Source organism: Dipodomys ordii, unplaced genomic scaffold, assembly GCF_000151885.1.
Source record: "Dipodomys ordii isolate 6190 unplaced genomic scaffold, Dord_2.0 Scaffold15, whole genome shotgun sequence".
NCBI lineage: Eukaryota > Metazoa > Chordata > Mammalia > Rodentia > Heteromyidae > Dipodomys > Dipodomys ordii.
The window spans coordinates 12,403,238-12,427,623 of record NW_012267231.1 but is presented as its reverse complement, the minus strand read 5'-3'; the positions used below and the strand labels follow the sequence as shown (position 1 = coordinate 12,427,623).

Genomic DNA, 24,386 nt, shown 5'->3' with positions numbered 1-24,386 from the left:
GCTTTGAACCATGATCCTCAGATCTCAGCCTCCTGAGAAGCTAGGATGACAGGCGTGAGTCACTGGTACTTGGCTCATTACTCTGTAATTTTAAGATAATTTATGAACTTAAATATAAATTGGGTTCCTGACAGGTGCATCAAGTTCCACTTTGCAAGTCAAAACAAAAACAAACCAAAAACCCTACATGAAAGCATTTCTTTCTGTGCTCCACAGCATACTACCTTGCCTTGAGACCCAGACGATTGCCAACAGGGCTCGCTGCCATCGATCAGACGGGAAGCCTGGTTCACTGAGGAGGACACATTCAGGCTCTTGACCATGCGGGACCAGCTGTCCAGCAGCATTCCTGGCTGGCTGCTGTGACAACGCTTCAGCTGTTTTCCAGAACGACCACAGAACACGGCAGACTGTCCTATTTTATGTGATCACAGAGAGTTGTGAGCTGTTGGACTAGGGAGAATGGTCATGATCAAAATAAAGAAAATACAATGGTGAACTTCTAACAAAATATATACACCCTGAGTAATAACCAATACTTCATAGACAGTATGTGCCAGTACAAAAACAAACAACCAAAAATCTCTACAGCCATTGGATAGCATTGTTCCTTCTGTCTAACTGTGCTTGCTCCATGGAGCTGATCACCTGTGAACTTGACAAGCACAAACTCCAAATACACTGGTGGCCATAGTAATCAACTCACTAGTGATAATACTACAGAAGAGAATACAGTCCTTCTGTCCTACCTGGTTCGTTGATTCTGCCAAATGTATGCCTGGTGTTATGTTTTTTGGTCTTGAAACATGTTTCGCAAAAATCAAAGTCATCACAGTTTCTGCATTTGAATCGGGATCCATTGATAGGAAACATCTGACAGCCATCACACCTATTTTGAAAATCGTCATAGGGATGTTAGGGCAAAAGAAGAGAAAGCATTTATTAAGCTTGATCTGAAAAAAAAAAATCTTTCCTCCCCAAACAAATGTCACAATCACAGAACTGAAAACTCACGTAACACCAGGATGAATACTAGGTACCAACTCCATTTCTGACAAGAGGCCCGTCCAGTGAGATTGCTGAGGGAAGTCAACAATGATGTCTTTCCCATTGGCGCTGAAAGCTAGGACGGAGCAGAGATCAACCTGAGACATCATTACTGCCAACAGAAACCTCCAGTTTCAACCAATGTCATATTATAGTGTCATTATTACAAAGCGTATTTCTGCTTTAGAGGTACACGCTAAGATACTTTAGATGAAACAACACATGACATCAGGAAGTAACTTCAAAATAATAAAGACGATCACAGGATGGAACTATCATAGCAACGAAGTGATTACTATTGGAGCTGAGTAATAGGAACATGGAGGCTTACTGTACTATATTCTCTGCTCATATAACCTCATAATTTTTTTGTATTGTTTTACACCAAGTCAGAAGTTTTACTTAGTACTCTTTGGTATGTTAAGGAATAAAAGCCATACTAATAATTCTCTTCTCCTTTGAGAAGAGCAATCTGCTCCTCAAAACTATCTTTAAAATTTCACTCTGTTTTGATTTTTAAATCTTTGAGGAATCTCTTAAGCAGAGAAGCTCTAACAACATTTCCATCCACTGGAGAAACACCACCACCAATGAAGCATTAGAATCACTTAAAGATAAAATGAAACAGCAAGGCATGGTATTGCACGCCTGTGATCCCAGCATTAGGAAGATGAAGGAAGGATGATTGAGTTTATTATTTTCTTTTTCCATGCCATGTAGGCACAGGCTTGCCTTCAACACAAAAAACATTCCTACCTCAGTCTTGGGACTACAGGCATGTATCACCATACCTATCCAGTCACATTTCCATATCTTAAATCCAGTCCTAAAGTTTTTTTTAATCCAGCATTCAAAACAAAAAAGCAGACCTTGCCAGCTGGGAGCTGACAGAATAAATCAAGAAAACACCCAACATCAAATGATGCTACTCTGTGACTGGTGGATCACAGCAAAAACAAAATCTCTCCTTTATCATATGTGATCAAGGTCAAATTTAATAAGCCACAAAGACAGGCACATGTACACCCCTCTCCTGGCTATTCTGAATGACTCCTGGACCAGTTCTAACTGGCTTGGCTCCATTCTTTCTTCCATCTAGGTAAGATTTACTAGGACACATAGACTTAAGGGTTAGCCCAAGCTTGCTCAAGCTCTCCCCTACAACAACTCGGTATGAGTCCACTAATCCTTGCTCATGCCCCCCACTAATGGAGACTGCTACAAGCTTTGACTTTGTACAGCTGCAGCTGCAATACTGCATGGCCTTTAGCCAGAGGGCAACAGCAAACACTGACAAGCCAGAGATCTCTTCCTTGCTTCTTCTTGCCCTTAGATGGGAAGAAAGAAAGAAACAAAGAAAGTAAGAGAGAGAGAGAGAACGAAAGAAAAAGACAGAAGGAGGAGGAAAGGAAGGGAGGAGGAAAAAAGGAAGAAAAGGAAGAAGAAAAGAGAAAAAGAAAAAAAAACAGCCTTAATAAACAGCTAACAATTTAGGATTCTGAATATAATTACCTTTCACAATGCCTACACTCTGATGAGTCACGGACCCCCACTTGTATTTTGGGGTGGTCACCGAGGCTTTGACCCGTACTTTATCACCAATCTTGATGTGAGAGGAAGAACTTGGTGGAGGATAGCCTGCAGGTTTCAATAGCAATGACCTCTGGTGAGTATTCATTTCTAGGACTCTTGTCTCAAAGAAAAAGCGAAGCAGTTTCATAAAGAAGGTGCTCACCTACAAGTTCCACATGAATGTACCTCACCCAATAGGTGCCCCCTTTCTGCTGCCAGTCACACTGCACATTGAGGTCGTGCAATCCATCTCGATCTAGTTTGATGACTTTGCCTACATCGCCTTCACATACTTCTTCATAGGTTCGACAGCATCTAACCATCATTCCCACCTAAAAGTGAACACAAGTTAAAGGCCTGTCAAGTATACCTAGATGAAATGTACCATGGTAAGTACTAGGATTTGAACTCAGTACCTCATGCTTGCTAAGGCAGACCTTCTACCATTTGATCCACACCTTCAGTCCTTTTTGCTTTAGTTATTTTTTCAGATAGGGTCTTATATTTTTGCCACAGCTGTCCTGGATCACTCTCCTTTTAACTTCCCATATGACTAGAACGACAGGTTGTGAACCACCACACCCAACTAATTTGTTGAGATGGGGTCTCCCTAATATTTTGCTCAGGCTGGTCTCAAACAGTGATTTGTCTTTATGTACACCTTCCAAGTAGTATTACAGGCTGTAAGCCACTGTGCTGGACTACATTTTTCTTTCCTTTTGGTGGTACTGAAGGGTTTGAACTCTGAACCACACCTCCAGTTCTTTTTAGCACTTGTTATTTCTGAGATAGGGTCTTGGATTTCTGCCCAGTTCCCCATCAGGACCTCAATCTGCCTACATTAGGCATCTGTCTTAATTGGAACTCCATGGTTCTTACACTGCAATGGGAGTTCATGGACTTTTCTGCTCTAGTTGGTCAGGAACTATGATCTTCCACATAGATAGGATGATAGGTGCATACTACTATACCTAGTTGCTTGTTGAAGTGGTTCTAACTTTTGATAGAGCGAGTCTCAAAACACAAGTGTCATGATCTTTGCCTTGTGAATAGCTGTGATTACAGGCAATGAGCACTGTCTTTGCTTAACACTCAGAGTGTCCTGTAAGTATCATTTGCACTAAATGGAACTAGGGGTCCTTAGAAACCCATCTGGTCCTAAACCTAGGATAAGAATGATTCAAGAAGAGCCTAGGTATATTTGTGCCATGAAATCAAGGAAGAGCTATTAAAGATCACTGAGTTTATTCAAAAGGACACTCAGATCAAAAACATTCGTACTCTGATCACCAAAAAGAATGACTCGAGACATCAACTGCTACGGCAAATGAATATATCAATCATAGTAAGCAAACCAAAGTTTTCTCAGTCAACTTTATAAGCATCAGAAAACCAATGCATGATCCTGAAAACTGGTAAGTCCTTACCACCACCATTAAAAATAAACCAAACACATATTCTGCCTTTCTGGTTAAAAGCTGCATCATGAATAGTAATCCGAGCTGATGCGAAAATAAAATCCCACAGAGGAAACTCTTAACATTATAAATTCAAGAGATGAGAAAGTTAGAAAATCACTATCACGCAGCCTGTAATGATGAGTTTTGGTAGTGACACTAATGGCTGCTGGAAATAGGAAGTGAATGATTAATGGAGGATTTTGTCATTAAGGAAGCAGGCTGATAGCACTAATCCACCCAACACTACATGCCTGTCAATATGAAGCCAGAGGAGGCAAAATGCTGCCCAAGTCCAATTACTCTCCATCCCTAATTGTCACTTTACTGTACAAACAGGTACAAAGAAAGGCATTAGCCAACACCACAAGGAAGTGACCAAATTAAGAATGCAAGACATTTAGAGGTCATAGTTTGGGCACAAATTAGTGACTTGGAAGGATTAGGGGAAAGGGAAAGAGGTGTTACGTACAGAGTATTTATATTCCTCTCAAATTCATTTGTTAAAGCCCTAATCCTCAATGAAGCTACATTAGGAGATAGTGCTGCTAAAGTAGGGTTAACTGATGTCAGAAGGTTAGGGCCCTAAACCCAACAGGATTAGTGTCTTTAGAAAGTTCCTTGCTTGCGGCTGCTTCCCTCGTCCACTGTATGTGGGACCCAGTGCAAAGACAGCTGCATAGGGCCCTCAGGAGAACCCGTCCAAGCCAGGATCTTGATCTTGACTTTCCAACCACCGGTAATATAAGAAACAAGTCTCTACAGTTTAAGCCACTCAGTCCATGGTATTATTATGATAGTCTGAGTTGACTGGGACAGAGAGGAATTATAGGTAAGAGAGTCTTCAGAGACACACCGCCCAAAGTAAAGTTTTTATATGAGCTTGTTTGCATGCAAATTCAAAAAAATTAAGAAAAGTTGAACAATTACAGCATAGGCACTGATATTAAGGAATAACTTAGTTTTAGTAAGTAGTGTTGATAATAGACAGTAATGTCTTTAAAAGGGGGAGACTGCAGGCAAGAATTCATTATATATACCACAGACTTGAGAAATATAATGAAGGGGTGTGGGTCAAAGGAGATGGGGTAAGGATGTCAAAGTAGTGACATAGATCAAAATGCACTGTGCCCATGAACTGCTTTGTTATACTGCAAAAAAAAAATCAATATATAACCTAAAATTAAGATAAGTAAGGGATGCGGTACTTAAGACAATGACTCACCTGAATGTTCTCTCTCACATACACAGCATAATCATCGTTACTCAAGAAATCAGCTCGCTTTTTGTAAGTCTGACTCTCTGTCACAACAACACCAGTAGCCTAGAAGAGATAAATACATTAAAAAAATAAGCTTTCTATTAAAAAAAAGAAGTATGAAATCTACAACATGAAGAATTAAAGTATGAAAGACATTTTCCTTATAATAAATTCTCATGTACAAAAGTCTTTTTAGCCGGGCACCAGTGGCTCAACGCCTGTAATCCTAGCTATTCAAAAGGCTGAGACCTAAGGATTGCAGTTCAAAGCCAGCCTGGGCAGGAAAGGCCATGAGACTACTATCTCCAATAAACCATCAGAAAACTGGAAGTGGCACTGCAGCTCAAATGGTAGAGCGCTCCCCTTGAGCTGAAGAGCTGAGGGACAGAGCCAAGGCCCAGAGTTCAAGCCCCACAACTGACAAAAACAAAACAAAACAAAAAAAAACTTTTAAAATACAGTAATGTAGGAATGTACTTTGAAAGCTGTCAGCACAGAAAATTTCCCAGTCTTTGAGAAATCAATATGTAGACAAAACATGATTTTTCTGTTTATTCTGACTTTTTTGAGATGGAGTCTCCTTGTGCTGCCTGGACTGGCCTCAAACTCACTATCCTCTGGTCTTAGCCTCCTGAATGATGAAATTATGAGCATGCCCAGCACACTTGAGCTTTTCTCATGTCTTGGTTTTCTGTTGTTGTTTTCAATCTGGTGTGTGTGTGTGCACGCGTGCATGTGCGTGCACATGCATGCTAGTGCCAGGGCTTGAACGCAGGACCTCATGCTCTCAATAGCTTTTTCCGATCATGGCTGGCACTCTAGCACTTGAGCCATGCCATCAGTCCGGCATTTTTATTACTCACTTAGAGATAAGTGTCTCAAGGACTTTTCTGCCCAGGCTGAATTCAAACCTTGATTCTCCAGTTCTGTCTCCTGACAGTAGTTAGGAGTACAGGTGTGAGCCACTGGTGCCCAGTAGTTTTTGGTGGTAATGAGATCTAATGAGGGCTTCTACTTAATCCACCCTCTTGGTCTTTTGGGCTTTGGTCTTGTACTTTGGCCCCTACTGGACCCAAATGTCAATTTTCCTACCTTTACCTCCCAAGTAGCTGGGATTACAGACATACACCATCATACCCAGCCTATCAGTTTCTTACTTTTTCCCACACCTAAGGAAACAGGGCCTTACTATGTTGCTCAGACTGACCTTGAAATCCCAGGTTTAAGCAATCCTCCTGTTTGAGCCTCCACATCTGCTAAGACTGTAAGTACAGCAACTGTCCCTAGCTTTAAACATGATTTTGGATAAAATTTCTCCATATGGCTAGTCAACATTATGTTTGTAAATAGGATGTTTGTACAAGGCTCTATCTTAAAACTAAAAGTAATTATGATGGAGAAACCCCAGCATTACTCCAATAGCAAAGCAGGAAGCTTTATTCTGTGCCTAGCAGAACCACAGATAAAGCTGAGGTCCATAGGAGGTATGACTGATTCTTCCAAGGCACAGAGAAATCAGACAATTAAGGAACTAGAAGTAAGCAAGGCACTGGTGGCTCACACCTATAATCTTAACTACGCAAGAGTTTGAGATCTGAGGATTATGGTTTGAAGCCAGCCCAGGCAGGAAAGTCCAGGAGACTCTTATCCCCAATAAACTACCTGAAAAAGTCGGAAGTGGAGCTATGCTCAAGTGATATAATGCTAACCTTGAGCAAAAAGAAGCTCAGGACAGCTCTTAAGTAGAGTTCAAGCACCAGAGCCAGCCAAAAAAAGAAGAAAGAAAAAGAAAGAAAGCAACTAGAAGACAAGCAGGACACACACATGGTAAGCCACTAACCACAGGGTAAGCTGCATCGTCCATGTCTTCTACCACCTCCTCATCTGAATATTCATCAGACACTGTTTCAGCATCTGAGAGCTCTGTAACCTGGACATCAGAGTGGTCCAACAGCCAGCCAACCAAGGCCTCCACACCTAGGAGCAAACACATAGAGGCCATTGCTAACACCAATAGCATGGACATGTGAACCCTAAGTAAACAGACACCAGCAAGGAAAAATGACATACCAGGCACACCAGATGCATTCCCAGAAGCACCAGTGAGGGACTTCAGAGCAAACTCTATGTTCCTTCTAGGAAATCCCATCTCCATGAGCTGCACCACAATAGGCAGAGCAGGAACTGGAGACTGTTTGCGCTTCTTCACCCGGGCCGGGCGAATGTGCTGCACGGACACTGGTGTTGTGGCCTCGCTGGAACTACAGTCTTCAAAGCCGGGACTTGAAGGGTGAGTGGACTCTACAGCCAAGCACTGACACACAGCCAGAGCAGCAGCCTGCACACATGAGAGAGTTTGGGGAAAAGTTTGTGAATTTTTACCATCTAAGGAAATGAAAACAACCAACTACATGATACAATGCCCAGGTTCCCATGTATATCTTAACATGAATCAATAAAGCATGTTAAAGAAAAAAAAAAGGCAAAAACCCCGAGCCAGTGGTTTATACCTGTAATCCTAGTTACTTAGGAGATTGAAATTTCAGGATCATGTTTGGATCTAGCTGGGTCAAGAAAGTCTGTGAGACTCTTACCTCCAATTAACCACCAAAAAGCCAGAAGTGGAGCTTTGCTTTAAGTGGGAGAGTGCTAGTCTTGAGCAAAAGAGATCAGGGACAGCACCCAGATCCTGAGTTCAAGCCTTAGGACTGGCACATAAAATTTATTTTACAGATAACCAAATGTGCTGGCATATGTCTATAATTCCAGCACTCAGGAGACTATGATACCAAGTTCAAGGTGACTCTGGGGTACAAAGACAGCAAGACCCTGTCTCAAAAGAAAAAAAAATCACCAAGATTATACAACGGTACCTCAAGTTCCTGTTTGTCAAATATGGCCTTCACTGGAGATGGCTGGGTAGCAGAAGCCAGCAACTGCTGGAGTAGAATCATTGGGGGCTGTGGCCCTTCAGGAGACATGTCTCCAAGGTCAGGGGATGCGGCTGCTCCGTCATCTGAGTTTAAGAAAACAACATACATGTTCCACTTTCAATGGCAATGGTATTTTCATGGGATAGACAATCAAAATCTTCAAAGCTCTGATAATCAAGCAGTAATTAGACTCTACAAAATGATCTTCCCCCTTCTTTTTGGTCTCCGTTCTTTAATTATTCTCTGTCTCTTAGAGACAAAAAAAGATATTTTTCCAACGTCTGCCCTTGGTCCAGTTTTCCAACCTTTTTAAGTTTGTTCTGATTGTCACAGAAACTCCTGCTAACTAACATTAATATTTGTAACCCTGACTTCTGATAATCCTCATTCACATCACTAGGTGGCACCAATTCTAAATGTGCCACATGGTCAAACCAATGCCTTTTTGTGGCTAAGTAAAGTCTTTAAGAGCCCACTGATATCCAATGACCAGAGGCTCACTTCACATAACTCACTATATATATAAAACAAGTGCTGGTTTTGATTGGCTACAACTTGAACCAGAGGTTGGGAACCTTTCTTTTAAAGGGCCAGAAAGTAATTGGTTCAGGGTTATGGGCCATGTGGTTTGGATCACAACTGTTCAACTCTCACTGTACAGCCAATGGCAAAGTGAGAACAAATGACTGGGCCTGTGTTCTCCTAAAACCTTACTTACACAGCACGCTGGAGGCAGAAGTAGGAGAAATCCAAGTTCAAGACTAGCCCAAGCTTACACAGAGATCTCATCTCATGAAGAAAGCAAAAAAGGAAAAACTGAAAACAGCTAGAGGTGTGACTCAAAGATGGAGTATGTACCTGGCAAGCATGAGCTGCGTGCAAAACCCAGGATCACAGTGATAATAATGTTAAAAATTATTTACCAAATGAACAAATAAACAGGTGCTGCAGTCATTTGCTAATTCCTGCTCTACAAAAGTGTTCCAACTACAGCCAACATTCAAGACAAAGCATGGACCATAACCCTGATTCAATGCTTTCACTATCGTTCCTGGGCACCCACCGAACAGCTAGGTTGGCTGTCCCAAGAACCCAGTTTCCAAATTTGCATACTGAAGAATTACCTTCACCGTGCCTAACATCCCTGCTACTCAGTGATTTGACACTTTTGATCCATCTCTCTCATACTTAGCAGATTTGAAAGTAATTTCACAATACCCTCTGCTTTCTGCAAACACTGCTTTCTGCTGGATTTCCTAATTTTGTTTCTGTCAAACTCCAAATTTTTTTTTTTTTGTTCTCATAACTTGAGCTTACAAAAGCAGTATCTTTGGCCTTCATTGGCTTCTCAAATTAAGTTATCATCTAGAAGACGGTACCATCAGTGTCTACTGGTATTTTCTCTATTCCTTGCTGTTCTCTAATCACTTGACACAAAAGCAAGTCTCCTTTTCCCTAGGTACCAGTTCAAATACACCTGTACCTGGCTAGTAGATTAGCTACCTGGACTACACACCCTGGTTCTGACTGTCATCTCCTGCCACAGCCTCAAGCTTTACCCCGGGACTACCAGCACTTGAATAGGACTTCAGTTGACTTCACCACTCATCCATAAATCATGAACTTCAAGCGAACAGAGTTCCTCAATCCTCCCCCCTGGCCACCACCAGCAAAAAAGAGTCTTATCTTTGGGCACCTGCATGGACATGCTTCCTTGTTTTTCCACTGAATTACCTACCTTCCTTATACATCTAGAAGACATTTCATTAAAAAAAAAAAAAAGATACCTGCATGAACTGTTCCAGTCTCTTGAACAGCTGGCTGAGACAAGATCTGCCTCAGTTTATCTTGGTGGGAAAGCAAGGCCCGCCCTGCTTTTAGTATGTACAGCTTTAACTGCTGGCTCCGCAGCAGATCCAAGTCTACTTGTCCTATGGAACAACAACATTAAAAAACAACACAGTAGGAAACAAACACTCTGCTCAGTTTCTCCTCACCAGCCATGCCACCTCTGCAACAGGAAGACAATGCCCTGCCCTTTGGGAACAGATGGATCCTACACAAATACTGTCAATAATGAAGGTCTTGGGTAAAATTCTCAAATCCCCTGGGTCTACCTCTTTCCCTGCTTTCTAAGCACCTACCCTCAATGGGCTGGCGTAGAGATTAGCATCACATTAGCTATTAATGGCATCAACAAGTTTTCCAACCTGTTGACATCTCAACAGGATGACTGAGTCACAAATAGAAGATTTTGTTTTCTTACAAAATCCTTTGAGGAAATTTTTTCCAGATGTAGTTGGTACTTTAATGGGTGAAGATCATGGCCATTTCCCTAGGTCTTCTGTAATCCAGTGGGGCATAGTCATGCCACAGGAAAGCCAATCCCACACTAAGCCACCATGATAATGTGGGTGGATTCAGGCATGGCAGCCATATTCCCAAGCAGAGTGTGGTGTAGGCCTGAGAGGCAGCACAGGGACCATGGAACAAGAGAATGAGAACAGAGGTTCATGAACACTAAGCTTGACCAGCTGGCAGACAGGTCTGTCTGTTCACCATGAGGAGAAACGGTCAATACAAAGAGAAGGTGGGCTGAATTTTGGATAGTCCGTGATTCATATGTATGGGCCCTCCACTCACAAATGTGAACTGGAGACTCAAGAGTTGAAGGCAGTGCCCAAATTACATGTTGTGGCAAAGAAATAGAGGGGAAAAAAGCTCCAGGAGCAAGTAAAAGGAATTAGAAGTTATGAGTGAGACCAAAAGGATTTCAAGGGTATAAAAAATAATCAAGAAAGCAAACCAATTTTCTTTTTGGGACTCAATGAAAGGGTTTTATACAATACTAGTTGCAATCTTAGCCTGGAATGAACAAAGACAAAGCGAAATAAATCCAAATACAAAGATAACACAAAGAGGCTAGGAGTAGAATCCCCAAAGGCAAATAGGCCACAGGGCCAGATGCTGGAGGGCTAATAGAAAGGAAAAGAACATAAACTCTTCTCTAAAAGCTAGCTCAGAATAGACACTGCCATTGAGAAGAAGATGAGCAATAGGACTCTGGATATGCTTGCAAACCTGAGGTCAAAGGCTAACTCAAAAATGCTTCATCAGCACACACAAAAGTACATTCTAATGGTAGTTAAACAAAATGGTAAGTCCATGTGAATCCCTAAATGTCCACAGTCATATACACTCACTCTCACAGAAGGACAAACACATCCCCCCAAAATGCTAGTTCACCAAGATGCATATCATACTGACCTGCAAAGGCCTGTTTAGGTGATTTCTTTATTTTGTGCTTTTCCAATTTGCTACCAGCAAGGTTCACCAAATGAGCCCAGACAGAGAGCATGGGCTCTGTGAAAGGCAGGTTGGTCATACTAAAGGGCACAGCTGGGAGCTAAAGAAAAGGCATAGAAGCTTTCAATAGTAGCCGGTGAGATTAACACATGAAATAGTCTGAAAGTTATTACAATCATCAGTGTTAATGGTAAGACACCTCCCATGTACCCAAGTCAATTCACCCCTCACAATAATTTTGAAAAATGACGTTAAAAGCTGGGCGCTGGTGGCTCACGCCTTTAATCCTAGCTACTCAAGGAGGCTGAGATCTGAAGATCGAGGTTCAAAGCCAGCCCCGGCAGGAAAGTCCTAAACTCTTATCTCCAATAAACCACTCAGAAAATTGGAACTGGAGCTGTGGCTCAAGTGGTAGAACACTGACCTTGAGCTGAAGAGCTGAGGGAAAGCACCCACGCCCAGAGTTCAAGCCCCAGGACTGACAACAAACAAGTTCAAGTGCTAATATAAGATAAAAAGGAAGGGGGGGGGAAGGACTTGTATGTACAGCAGACATAATGAGGGTGGCTAATTATTATCTTTTTAGTCATTTTCTATGTATCTCAAATATTCTGTGTATATTCCTCTAATAATAAAAAAAAGTGGTTTGCAAAAAAATATAGGCAATGCAGTACTTAATTTACAGAAATAATATAAGCTGGGCACTGGTGGCTCACACTTGTAATCCTAGCTACTCAGGAGACTGAGATCTGAGGATCATAGTTCAAAACCAGCCCAGGCAGGAAAGTCTGTGAGACTCTTGTCTTCAATTAACCACCCCAAAACCAGAAGTGGTGCGGTAACTCAAGTGGTAGAGTGTTAGCTTTGAGCAAAAGAGATCAGGGACAGCAGTCAGCCCACAAGTTCAAGGCCCATAGCTGACAAAAAAGAAAAATAAATAAATCACTCATCTTTCCTATCACCCCTAATTCATACATTTATAATGACAGTAGCAGCTAACACTTGTCATTCAACAAAATTGGCGAGTATTTTCTTTAAATGTATTTTTTTGTCTTTTCTTTTTTGGTCCTGGGGATCAAACCCACGACGTTGCACTTGCTAGGCAAGCGCTCTGCCACTGAGCTACATCCCAGCCCTAATTAGCAAGTATTTTCTACATGAAGAAAGATTATTTCTCAAATATTCATTCTTAAGCTTCTTAGAACTTATTTAATTTTTTAAAAAAGTTTTATAAATTTATCCTGTGGCATTACTAGGGTTTAAACTTAGGGCTTTGTGCTTACTAGGCAAATGCTCTACCAGGTTAGCCATACCTTCAGCCTTTAAATTCTTATCTTAAAATAATTAACCTATCTTATAGGTTGCTAATGCCCTTTTATGTCTTTGAGGAGAAAACAATATATGAACTATATTCCCTGTATATCCAAGAGATAGCCCTGCTCATATCAAGAGCACAAGCTAATGGGGGAAAAAAAAGGAAGTGGTTGGCCCCGGCACATGGCTTCCTGGAAGGCAAATGTAAATGACATCTTTCCAAGTTCTGTTAGAAGCCAGTTCTAGAGGAACTCTGTAACACAGTATAAGTTCACCTACTGGTTTCAGCTGATTCAACGGGCAAATGCGGCAAGTGCGCATGTCAGAGAATTGCACGGTGATTCTGCCCTTCGGGGTGATGCGAGTCACAGTGCCCTCTCCAAACTCATCATGCATGACTTGGCCCCCTAGGCGCAGGCGACCATCGATTCCTCCGATCACAGCCAGGACGGCCATGAGGCCCCCCACTTCCGGGTTCTCGCAGTCAGGGAAATAGTCTTCCAGCAGGGCCTGGTGCAGAGAGCAGACAGCAAGTGTGACAAGGAGAGATCACAAGCTTAAGAGTTAACCTGAATTTTATTCATGGGTGTATGTATTAATTTTTTTCTTCTTTTCATGTAGGGGCAGGGTTTCACTATGTACTGTCCAGCCTAGACCAGACTCCCAAGCTTAAACTTTCACCACGGCCTCCCAAGACGCTGGGTCTGCAGGTATGGAACAGCCTACCTGGCTTCACAATTCTATTTTTTTGGAGGGACAGGTACTGGGGCTTAAACTCAAGGATTTGAGCTCACTTGGTTTTCTTGCTCATGGCTGGTGTTCTACCACTTAAGTCACATCTCCAGTCAGGCACTTTGCCAGCTAATTGGAAATGGAGTTCCACAAACTTTTCTACCTAGGCTGGCTTCATACCACAATCCTCCAGGTCTCTGTCTCCCGAGTAGCTAGGATCATAGCTATGAATCACCAGGGCTCAGCTGAATTTTTTTATATTCAGTTCTTCAATAATTCCATTGAAATATCCTCAAATATTTACCAAACTAAACATGCATCTTGTTTAGGAAGGTTAATTGACAAGCTAATGTTCCACAAAGAAATGGCCAACTTCCATGAGGATGTGGGGACCCACCCTTTCCAGTGGCTTTTCAGCACAAGTGTGGGTGACAGAGTGGAGCTGGGAGTTGATGTATTTGTTGATGAGTCCATTCCACTGGGGCAGGGAGTGCAGGGTGCGGAGGAGTGCCACCACCTCTTCAGCCAGCGTGCTGCTGTGAGTGGCAGTCAGAGAGGCCTGTGGGCGGGCCCTGCGCCGGCGCAGTGTGGACTCTGAGGAGGAAGCAGAGACGAGAGCTGCATTTTGATCGACTCCTCGGACAGACATCACAGTGATGTCCGGGGAGAGCCACCCACCTCTGAGTAACGGGACATCAGAAGAACAGGTAGTGAGTAAACTTCCCAAGAAGCCGAACAGCTTTTCCACGAGGCACTTCATGTCCCTCGCCCTTTCTGTCTTGTCCCACGAAGGAAGAACTGCTTGCAGTAAATGCACGGCTAAGATCTGATCGAATAATTGAAAATTGCAAGCTTTTACAGAAAGTCATTCGCTGAGAGATGAAATGTTTTAGATTTTTTCATTCTGTCTTTCTTTTGGTCCCTATAATGCAATTAAGTCATTTGAAACTCTGATGTTGGCTATCATGTTGAATAATTGTCAAGAGTTAAAAATGAGCTACAATGCCGGGTACCAGGGGCTCACAGCTGTACTAGCTACTCAGGAGGTTGAGATCTGCGGATCATGGTTCAAAGACAGCCCGGGCAGGAAAGTCCATGAGACTCTTACTCCAACTAAGCACAAAAATAAATAAAAACATAAAAAAATTCCGGAAGTGGAGCTGTGGCTCAAGCGGTAAAGCATTAGCTTTAAAGCTCAGCAACAGTGATCAGGCCCTGAGTTCAAGCCCCAGGATGAGCACAAAAGTAAATAAATAATTTTTTAAATTGATTTAAGCAAAGAATTTAAGCAAAGAATTCTTGCTCTACCACTAAGCCACACCTCTAGTCCCGTTTTGCACTGTTTTTTCTTTAAAATAAATAAAATAAAATCTTGCTTTGGCTTCTCATCATTGCTGGGATGATAAGCATGACCCACCGTGTCCAGCTTCCCTCTGTTGAGATGGAGTTTTCCCTCTGTTGAGATGGACTTTTCTGCCTGGGCTGGCCTTGAACTGTGATCCTCCCACTTTCAGCCTCCTAGCAGCTAGAATTACAGATATGAGTAACTGGCACCTGACTTACAGTACCACATTGATGAGGCAGATGAGAACAGCTGCAGAACTTAATCACTTAACAGAAAGGCAAGTATAACAGATTGAGCAACTCAGACAATTGCAAATAATTAAAAGACCCTCCACCACATGTCTCCAGAAAAAAAAAAAGATGTACTTGGGAAATTACTTCTGGCTGTTTTCTACAATCACTGTTGAATAAAGGCACCTTATTTCAAGGTTTGGGAGCAGTGGTATGTGGGTGCCAATTAGCAAACTAGGTTCTGCCCGGCAGCACATTACCTGCCTCTGCAGTGAGGCGGCTGTGAAGGGGGCATGACCTTCCACAACCTTCATGAGCAGGGCGATCCACCGGGGGGAGCTGAGGGCACCGCAGGCTTGCGGCGTGAGGGCAATGCTCCGCACAAAGCCCAGTGTGCACCAGCTCCGGTGCTGCTCTCGGCGAACCAGCCTGTCTGGAGAAGCTGTGGGAGAGGAGAAAGCAAGCTGGTATCAAATCTCTAGGGATGAAATTGGGAGTCCCACCCTTACATGGAATTCGGGTGTTTTGTATTTTCATGGTAGCAGGATTTGAACTCAAGGCCTCCTACTTCTATCTTTTGAGCCAAACCCCTGGCCTGCTGATGCTTTAGCTATTTTTTCATTTGGGGTTTCACTGTGTGTGTGTGTGTGTGTTACTGGAGTTGGAACTCAGCGTCTGATACTTACTAAGCAGGCATTCTTCTGCTCAAGCCATACTTCCTACAGAAGGGACCAGCCTTGGACCCACATAAAGACCAGGCACATTCTACTATACCCAGCTTAACAGCTGGGATGAAGTGTTGCTAACTTTTGCCCAGGCTGGCCTTGAATCTCTTTTATTTTTCGGTCTTGGGGCTTGAACTCTGGGCTTGGGTGCTGTCCCTGTGCTCTTCAGCTCAAGGCAAGTGCACTACTGCTTGAGCCACAGCACCACTTCTGGTTTTCTAGTAGTTTATTGGAGCTAAGAGTCTCACGGACTTTCCTGCCCAGGTTGGCAGGAGAGATCCTCAGATCTCAGCCTTCTGAGTAGCTAGGATTACAGGCATGAGCCATCAGCACCCGGCTTGGCCTTGAATCTTAATATTCATCATTTCTGCCTCCTCAGCAGCTGCAAGTACAGATGGAAGTCAGTGCACCAAAATTAACTCTCCTATTTCATTTTCAGTAATAAGCTACTTTGCACATGGACTACAATAGCACATTCAATGAGAGGAATGGAAAAAGGCTTTTAAGTGAGCCCAAGGAACATTTCACAGCATTATTTAAATCTTTAAAGTACCATGCAGGAAATCAGATTAGCTAGTAAATTTTACAAATAGGAAAATAACCTGTCATTCTAATAGCAGTATGTTTCAATACGTAATGTGTTTGAGCAAAATCTCATGTGTTTTAATGTCTCCATGATCTCATTTGTTTAATCTGCATTATAAAGTTCCAATCTAAATTTTAAAAATCTACCCCAACACAATGATAATGTGTCTTTCTTAACGTTTTTCTGAAGAGTCTTACCATCTAGTAGAGGCTGGCTTGGAACTCACTATGTAGCCCAAGTCGACCTCGAACTCCTGATCCTCCTCCCTCTACCTCCTGAGTGTGGGGACTCCAGGCATATGTCACCATGCCTGGTTGAGAATCAGGTTCTCGTGAGATTTACACAACTCAGTGCTGGCCTGAGTGGGAGGACATCTGTTGCTCTTGGTTTCCTCAGACATGAGCGGTCTCCCCTTTCCCACTCTCTCCCAAGCTGAGGTGTGCAGCCTGGAGTGTGCCTTACTTTGGCCCTCCTTCTCCTGTAGCAGCAGCTTACCTGTCCTACTGCCCAATCTGCCTTCCAGCCCTCCAGGCTTGCAGGACCCACCCTCCATACACGCAAACACAAACCCACACACCTCCCTGATTTCTCAGGCACACTCACCCACACTCTTTTACACTTGTTACTCATGATCATCTGCTTACACTCAGATTCAGACTCATACTTACACAGTCACACTGACATACCCAGAGACACACCTTCATGCTTCCAGTACAAACTCTCACACGTACCCACCAATCTAACACATTTTCCCACGCTCACATCAACACATACTGACATTCCAGCACACATTACATGAATTAATCCAAACACACTATCACACCATCATATGCTCTGAAATACTTCAACAAATTCCCCCCCACCCCACATAATGCACACACAAGTCAAGTACTCACACACTCACATACACCTTCAAGACGTATCATATACCTACCCCACTGCTTCAACTCCTATTTCCCATACTTACATCCATATATAAGATAGTAGACATTCACTTCAGAACCTGAGTATGATTTTACTTATTTGGAAATAAGATCTCTGTAGATGCTATTAAGGATAGAGACAAGATAATGCTGGATTAAGGTGAGCCAAAACCCAACATGAGACACAGAGGAGGAGATCATGTGGGATCAGAGGCAAAGACTCTGGAGTGACATAGCCACAAGCCAAGAAAACTGTGAGCCACCAGAAGCTGGACAAAGAGACAAAGGATCCTCCTCCAGATCCGCTGAGAGGAACACAGTTCTGGCTTTTGAGTTGAGATTTTTGCTCTCTAGAACTATGAGAAAATACACCCATTGTTTGCAGGCAATGTAATAAGGTGGAATAGTGTCCCTTAGTGCTTTCTGTGTTGAAGCCCTAACCCCTAGAACCTCAGAAAGTGACCTTGTTCTGAATAGGATAAAAGCAGATGTACTTAGCTCCGGTACGGTTTACCCGTATCCTTACAAAAACCAAATTTACAAACAAGACATGCTCACTGGGAGATACCGTGTGAACATGAAGGAGAGATGAGGAGGACACATCCACAGCTAAGGAATGTTGGGAGATCACCTGCAAACCACCAAATGCTAAGGAAGAAGCCAGGAACAGACTGTCCCTCACGGGGTCCAGGAGAAACCAGTCTGGCCGATCATTTCTGTTGTTTATTTTCCACTCAGTTGAGGTGCTGTTATGGGAGCCACAAAAACTTAGTATACGTATAGTCACACCTACTGAAACATGTATCATACTTGCCCACAAACACACACACACACACACACACACACACACAGAGATTAGATAGATGTTCTAGGAACACAATTACTCATGTCATACATGTCTTGTCTGTTGTTCCGCTTTCCACTAACATCCTCAGCAGTCCACACAGTGTCCTGGTGGCCTCACTCTGCATGACTTCTGCGTGAACTCCAACGGAGAGGCACAAGGTTTGCAGTAAGTTAATAGTGCTGGTCATCATCATGGCTGTGGGGTGGATGTTCCTTTCAATTTGTTCAGCTTCTGGAAAAAAGATGATCACAATAAGCACAATAAGAGACCATACTTGGAAATAAAACTAAAAAATGATCCTGTATATGATTTAAGAAATTTAGTATCTATTCTTTTTGTGTGTGTGTGCTGGGCCTGGGTACTGTCCCTGAGCTTTTGTACTCAAGGCTAGCACTCTACCACTTGAGCGACAGCTATATTTTGTTTTTTTTTTTTTAATTGGAGATAAGAGTCATGGAACTTTCCTGCCCAAGCTGGCTTTGAACCATGATTCTCAGATCTCAGTCTCCTGAGTAGCTAGGATTACGGCCATAAGCCACTAGTGTCCAGCTTCTGTTCAAAGTTTTTTTTTTTAAGCAGTTTCGGCTTCACAGAAAAATTTAGGAAAAGTACAGTGATTCCATACTCTTCTTCATTTTAGAAAGGGAAACCATATTAATATGAAAAAAAATGTAACTGAGGATACACTATTTACCCTAATTATTTCTTTCATACTTCATTTGTTGTTTTTTAAAGATGGGCTCTTGTTATGTTGCTCGGGCTAGCCCAACTCCTGAGCTAGGGTGACCCCTCTGCCTCAGCTTGCTGAGGAGCTGATAGTACATGCACACACTACTGCACCTGTGTCCTGATCAGTTCTATTCCCACCTTCCTCAACAAACATGAGACTTTTGCATACCATTAAAAAAAAAAACCCTAGTAGATAACTCTTACAATGAAATGATTTTAAAATTCTGCTATTTTAGAAAGACAATTTATCAAATATTAACCCAGCTCTTGGGATAAGGACAAAGCTCCTGCATCCATGAAGCAGGAAGCCTAGCCACTTAGAATGTCCAGCCTAATGAGCTACAGATCACCCTACTGTTACCTGATCACCCCTGTCCTGGCTCCCGCTGCTCAATGAGGAAAGCTCCCAACCAGAGAGCCAGACCTGCTGTCCCTGGTTCATGGTGAGTGGGCAGAGGAAGGGGCCACATCTGATCTGAAGTCGAATGGGGCATCTTCGCTGACAGGACAGCCAGCACCCACCACTGAAAACCATGTGCATCATTGCTAACAGTCCCTTACAACCACTACTGGAGTGAGCGCGTATGTTCCAAATCCACTCTGGGCTGTGTGGGACAGCCTCCCGCTCCCTCTCTACCACCTGCTCTCTCCTGAGCAAACTCTTACAGGACATGTGGTCACTGTAACGGCACTCCCCCCCTTTTTTTTTTTAAATTTTAAATTGTTACTATAAAGGATATGGACAGAGGGGTGATAGTCACAGAAGTCAGGTGATGAGCACGCTTCTTTTTGGACAATGTCTCCCTTCTTTCTCTCCTAGTTTTCCCCTCCCATCCCCACTTCCAAGTTGTATAGTTCATTTTCCAACTTGGTGTCTAGTGAGTACCACTGCTGTATTCATCTTTGGTCCCTCCATTTCTGTGCTCCCTTTTACTCTTCACAAAGACAGATAAATGAACAAACAAGAAAAACAAACCCCAAAACAATGACAAAAACCTCATTTCCATTTGCTGGAGTTCATTAAGATAAATAGAAACATTATGCACACAGGCATTGTACCTTTGACTTCCTCCCCTAATACAGCACTTTCTCATGCCTGATAGTATTGCACCTAAGAGCTGCCACTGAGCCCCAGGAGGGAGTTTTGGCTGCTCGGACAATCTTACCAAAGTGAGTCAATCATGTGATGCTTGATTCAAATGTCCCAGGGTTTTTGGTATAAATCTAAAAAATACCTTCCTGCAATCTTAAGCTTTCCATGGATAGGATCAAACTTTCTGGGTCTACTTCCAAACTCTGCTTTCCTGGAGGTAATGAAAGTACTAACTCTACATTAGTTGACACATTTGGAGTCCAGGACTAGGGAGGAGAGGTTAAGGAAGGACACATGTCAGTGCATGCTGTGCAGAGCCTGAGGCTGGTGGAGAAGGGGGAGGAGCCTCGTGCACCGCAGGGCAATGCAGAACCAATCACACCAGGACTCATTCTCTTACTCGGGCTCAGTGCCTGCCACATGGACCCACTAGAATGTAGACTGCATCTTGTATTTGTATTTCCATCCCACTCTCAAAGGGGGAGCAGGAATGGTTGAGGAGTAAATGCACCAAGTCAGTAATGGCAGGGCAGCTGGTTCCCAGAGCCACTTTGGGTACCTGCGTCAGAAGCCCTTGGGGCCCAGATCAAATCAAATTTCAGAGCAATAGTGCTAAATGAACCCCAAACCCACTGTTTTAACTTCGTAAAGGGAAATGACAGCTAGCCAGCACCTGAGCAAGCAGGTCACCCACCGGAATCATCCTCTGTGTCGGAGTCCTCTGCAGAGGGCTGTGCAGAGGACGGCAGCTCTGCCAGCTTGAGGTCGTACTTCCCTTCTTTCCCCATCCTGTACGAATTGGTGCTGCCTGTGTCCCACTGGACTCTGATCCACCCGTCCTCTCCCAGCTCACCAATCACATGGCCTAAGCCTGGGGGAGGCCCATCCTGCAAAAGCCAAAAAACCCCCCAAAGATTAATTAAAAGGATGCATGCCCTGCCCTGAGCCCTCTATGGTTCCCTCCACTGAGACTTGTATACAGATGTTGCTCTTGGCAACCATTTCTGTAAAGAAGGCTGTGTCACTTATACAGACTCCAGGGCAAAAGACTGGTTTCATACCCACCTGCAAAATGTACAACTCCTAGTATTATAAATATAAATAAATATCATGAAATAACATGCTCATTACCAAAGACTAAGGGGTAGGGGTGAGTATCTTCAACACTGTAAGTAAATAGAGAAACAGTCTTTCTAGCATAGTCCTGGCTATACTTGAACCCCTCTGCTCAATTCTTTGTGGAGCTTTGTAAGAGCAGAAACCGAAAATATATGCTAGTACATCTACATTTCCTCTCTTCCTCTGTCCCCCATGACCCCCCCCCCCTCCTGGCAACCCAGGTAATGCTTCATTTCCCATCTCTAAGACAGAAAGCCATTTATAGAATGCTGTACCTGTCCACACACATTGCCTTTTCTAAGATGACTGTGACAGAGCCCATGCTTAACACTGTGGCTCAGAAAGCCCTGATACAACCAGTGAGAGAGGAACATTCTGCCAACATATGATGTCAGGATAGGTGACCTATGTCTGGAGTCACGTGACAGTATTAGGGAATGACCTGCTATGAGGAGAGATGGGAAGATGATCACCCACCCAACAAGCCCACCCCAAACTGATAGTGTAGTGCACTTCACAGGCACATACATAGCCATCAGCTCCTGGGGACAGCATCTGGGCTCCCTCCCTCCCAACTTTCCACAATCAGAATCAGAATGTGATCTATCAAAGTGAGCCACATGACAATGAATTTCCTTAAAAAAAAAAAAAAAAGTAGCTCTTGTTCAACTCAATTCAATTTTTGGTGCCCCTTTACATGTGGCATTTTATTTTAACTGTTCAGGAATTTGTAGCTATATACACATCTATGTATAATTTAGAGTTAAGATGTTAACTATTCTAATTTCTCCTAGGACCATGGAAGTACAGAAAGTGACCATGTGTAGCTACTGAGCTCCATCAAATCTCTGCGTACCTGATCACCCCATTTCCAATCCACACCTCTCATGACCCTGGTTCCAATCTTCATCATGGCAGCCAGTTCTGGTCCTGAAACAGGAAGTTGTACAGGAGCTGTTTCCTTCCTTGTTTCTTCCAAAACTGTAGCAGAGGCTCCTCGGGCTGAAGCACTCATATCTTCCTCAATATTGTCACAACTAGGACCTGCCAGAGTATCAAACACAATAGCTGAGCTAGTAAGGAGTTATGATACTCTAGTTTTAATACATACATTCACATGTGTGCAGGCGTGCAGGAGTGCATGGACCTGGTGGTAAATACTTGAAATCCCAGGCATCAAAAACTCAAGGCTGGCCTGGGCTATATAACAAGACTATCAAGATAATGGATTAAAAATAAAAAGCTAGGTGCTGGTGGCTCATGCCTATAATCCCAGCTACTCAGGTGGCTGAGATCTGAGGACTGTGGTTTGAAGCCAGCCTGGGCAGGAAAGCCTGTGAAACTTTTATCTCCAATTAACTACCAAGGAGCCAGAAATGGAGCTGTGGCTCAAGAGGTAGTATGCAAGCCTTGAGCACAAAAGCTCAGGGATAATACCCAGGCCCTAAAATCAAGCCCTAGTACTGGCACAATAAACAAAGTATGTACAAAATTCAGAAAACACTAGTGAAGATGGTAAGTTTAAAGAATCCATGTTGAATTTTTAAAATCAATTAACAAAACACATACTGTGGAAAATTATTAATTAGATCTAGGACAAAAGGAAAGTGGCTTATGTCTATAGTCCTGGCTCTGTGTGAGGCAGGGACTCGGGAGGGCTTGAGGTTCAAGGCCAGACTGAGCAAAAAAAGTTAGCAAGGTACTATCTCCATCATTAAGCCGGGTATGCTGGTATACACTTGTGATGGAAGAGAAGAAGAAGGAAGACTAAGGAAAGAGAAGAAGCAGATAAGGAGAAGCTGGAGCAGGGGGCAGGGTCCATCTGGATTTGGGAGGGCTCACCCCATTTCCCTAGGAGAAAGCATGGCTCACTGTGACTGAATGGACTGTACAATGTTGAAGTCTGCTTTCCTTGGAGTCTGGAGCCTGGTTCACACCAGGAAGAGAACAGATCTAACAGCATCCCTAGTGAAAATTCCATGTGTTGATTAGGAAAAACAAGCTTCTATGATAGACAGCCCTTCATAGTTCTTGTCACAACTCATTCTGAGGGATTTAAGTGTCCTGTGCAGGCCCCCTAAGAGAGAATGCTGGAAGCTTATGCCCATCTCTAAATGATGCCCAAGAACCTTTACCCTTTGATTTTGCATTATATCCCATTCAGTGTAACAGATCGTAGCCCAAGTATGACTATAGGCAGAGTCCTATGAGATTTCCTGGCAAATCACTAAAGTTGGGGGTGATCTTAGGAAGACCAGACACAGTAGGTAATGAGAAAATTCTCTCAAACACTTCTAAACAGAACATTATATAAAAGACTGATTGACTGAATGAAGGGATGGGCAGAGCAAGATAAACATTTGTACCTGATGGCTATAGAACCCTCCATACTACAAGACATAAGATGAACTGTTTCTTGTCAGTTCCAAGAAGTCTAATTTACCAACGGGTTTGAAAACAGTAAATCTAACTTGGGGAGAACATTGCTTGCAGGATACTTTTAGCCATACAAACCAAATGTGTCTTGGCAAATCCTTTGGGTTTTTTTTTTTTTTTTTGCTTACTTTTCCCTAAAGATAGGGAAAACTTATTTTAGAGCAAAATAAGTTCCAAATAAGTGGAACTGGAGCCAAAACTGAAAAAGAAAAAAAAAGTGTGTTCTTTCAAAAGTAAAAAAAAAAGAGACAAGTCAACTTCTAGGATTACAGCAATCTCTGGGAAAACAGCCTTTTCTTAAGTGCAATTGCTGCCTTGGCCAAGGCCCCAGGATGCAGAAGCTGCAGGAATGGTGGTTGCAGTCCAGCTTGCTGTTAACCCTATGAATGCTGATTTTACTCCTGAGTGAACATGCAACCGTAAATGGGGAGTTATTTTAGATAGCTTACACTTAGTGTTTTATTGTATCTGGATATACACATAAAGTGATTACAAAATAAATACTTACAATTTCTTAAGTAATAAGTCATCCTGATATGGGAAAGTTGCAAATAGAGATACATGTTCCTTAGACAAAATCTGCTTTAAAAAAAAATGCCAGTTAAAGTTGCAGAGCTTCTGCAGGGCAAATGACATAGCTAGCAAGATCAATAGAAAGCCCACGGATTAGGAGAAGATCTTTACTAGCCATACAACGGACAAGGGTCTCATATCTAAAATATACTTGGAAC

The 24,386-nt window shown here is 42.9% G+C and overlaps 1 protein-coding gene across 1 annotated transcript in view; it reads right to left on the bottom strand.

The window, feature by feature from the left end:
- Positions 1 to 24,386, bottom strand: part of Herc2 (HECT and RLD domain containing E3 ubiquitin protein ligase 2) — a 139,734-nt gene that overhangs the window by 55,220 nt on the left and 60,128 nt on the right. The window contains exons 33-50 of the mRNA XM_013011908.1: positions 22,076 to 22,263; positions 20,795 to 20,987; positions 18,327 to 18,509; positions 15,458 to 15,639; positions 14,301 to 14,448; positions 14,020 to 14,216; positions 13,170 to 13,400; positions 11,538 to 11,676; positions 10,058 to 10,201; positions 8,211 to 8,353; positions 7,408 to 7,675; positions 7,178 to 7,314; positions 5,302 to 5,400; positions 2,783 to 2,951; positions 2,560 to 2,685; positions 1,015 to 1,123; positions 750 to 889; positions 230 to 415 (exon numbers count right to left, since the gene is read on the bottom strand). Of these exons, the coding sequence (XP_012867362.1) occupies positions 230 to 415; positions 750 to 889; positions 1,015 to 1,123; positions 2,560 to 2,685; positions 2,783 to 2,951; positions 5,302 to 5,400; positions 7,178 to 7,314; positions 7,408 to 7,675; positions 8,211 to 8,353; positions 10,058 to 10,201; positions 11,538 to 11,676; positions 13,170 to 13,400; positions 14,020 to 14,216; positions 14,301 to 14,448; positions 15,458 to 15,639; positions 18,327 to 18,509; positions 20,795 to 20,987; positions 22,076 to 22,263 (2,982 nt within the window). The remainder of the gene's footprint in view (positions 1 to 229; positions 416 to 749; positions 890 to 1,014; positions 1,124 to 2,559; positions 2,686 to 2,782; positions 2,952 to 5,301; positions 5,401 to 7,177; positions 7,315 to 7,407; positions 7,676 to 8,210; positions 8,354 to 10,057; positions 10,202 to 11,537; positions 11,677 to 13,169; positions 13,401 to 14,019; positions 14,217 to 14,300; positions 14,449 to 15,457; positions 15,640 to 18,326; positions 18,510 to 20,794; positions 20,988 to 22,075; positions 22,264 to 24,386) is intronic.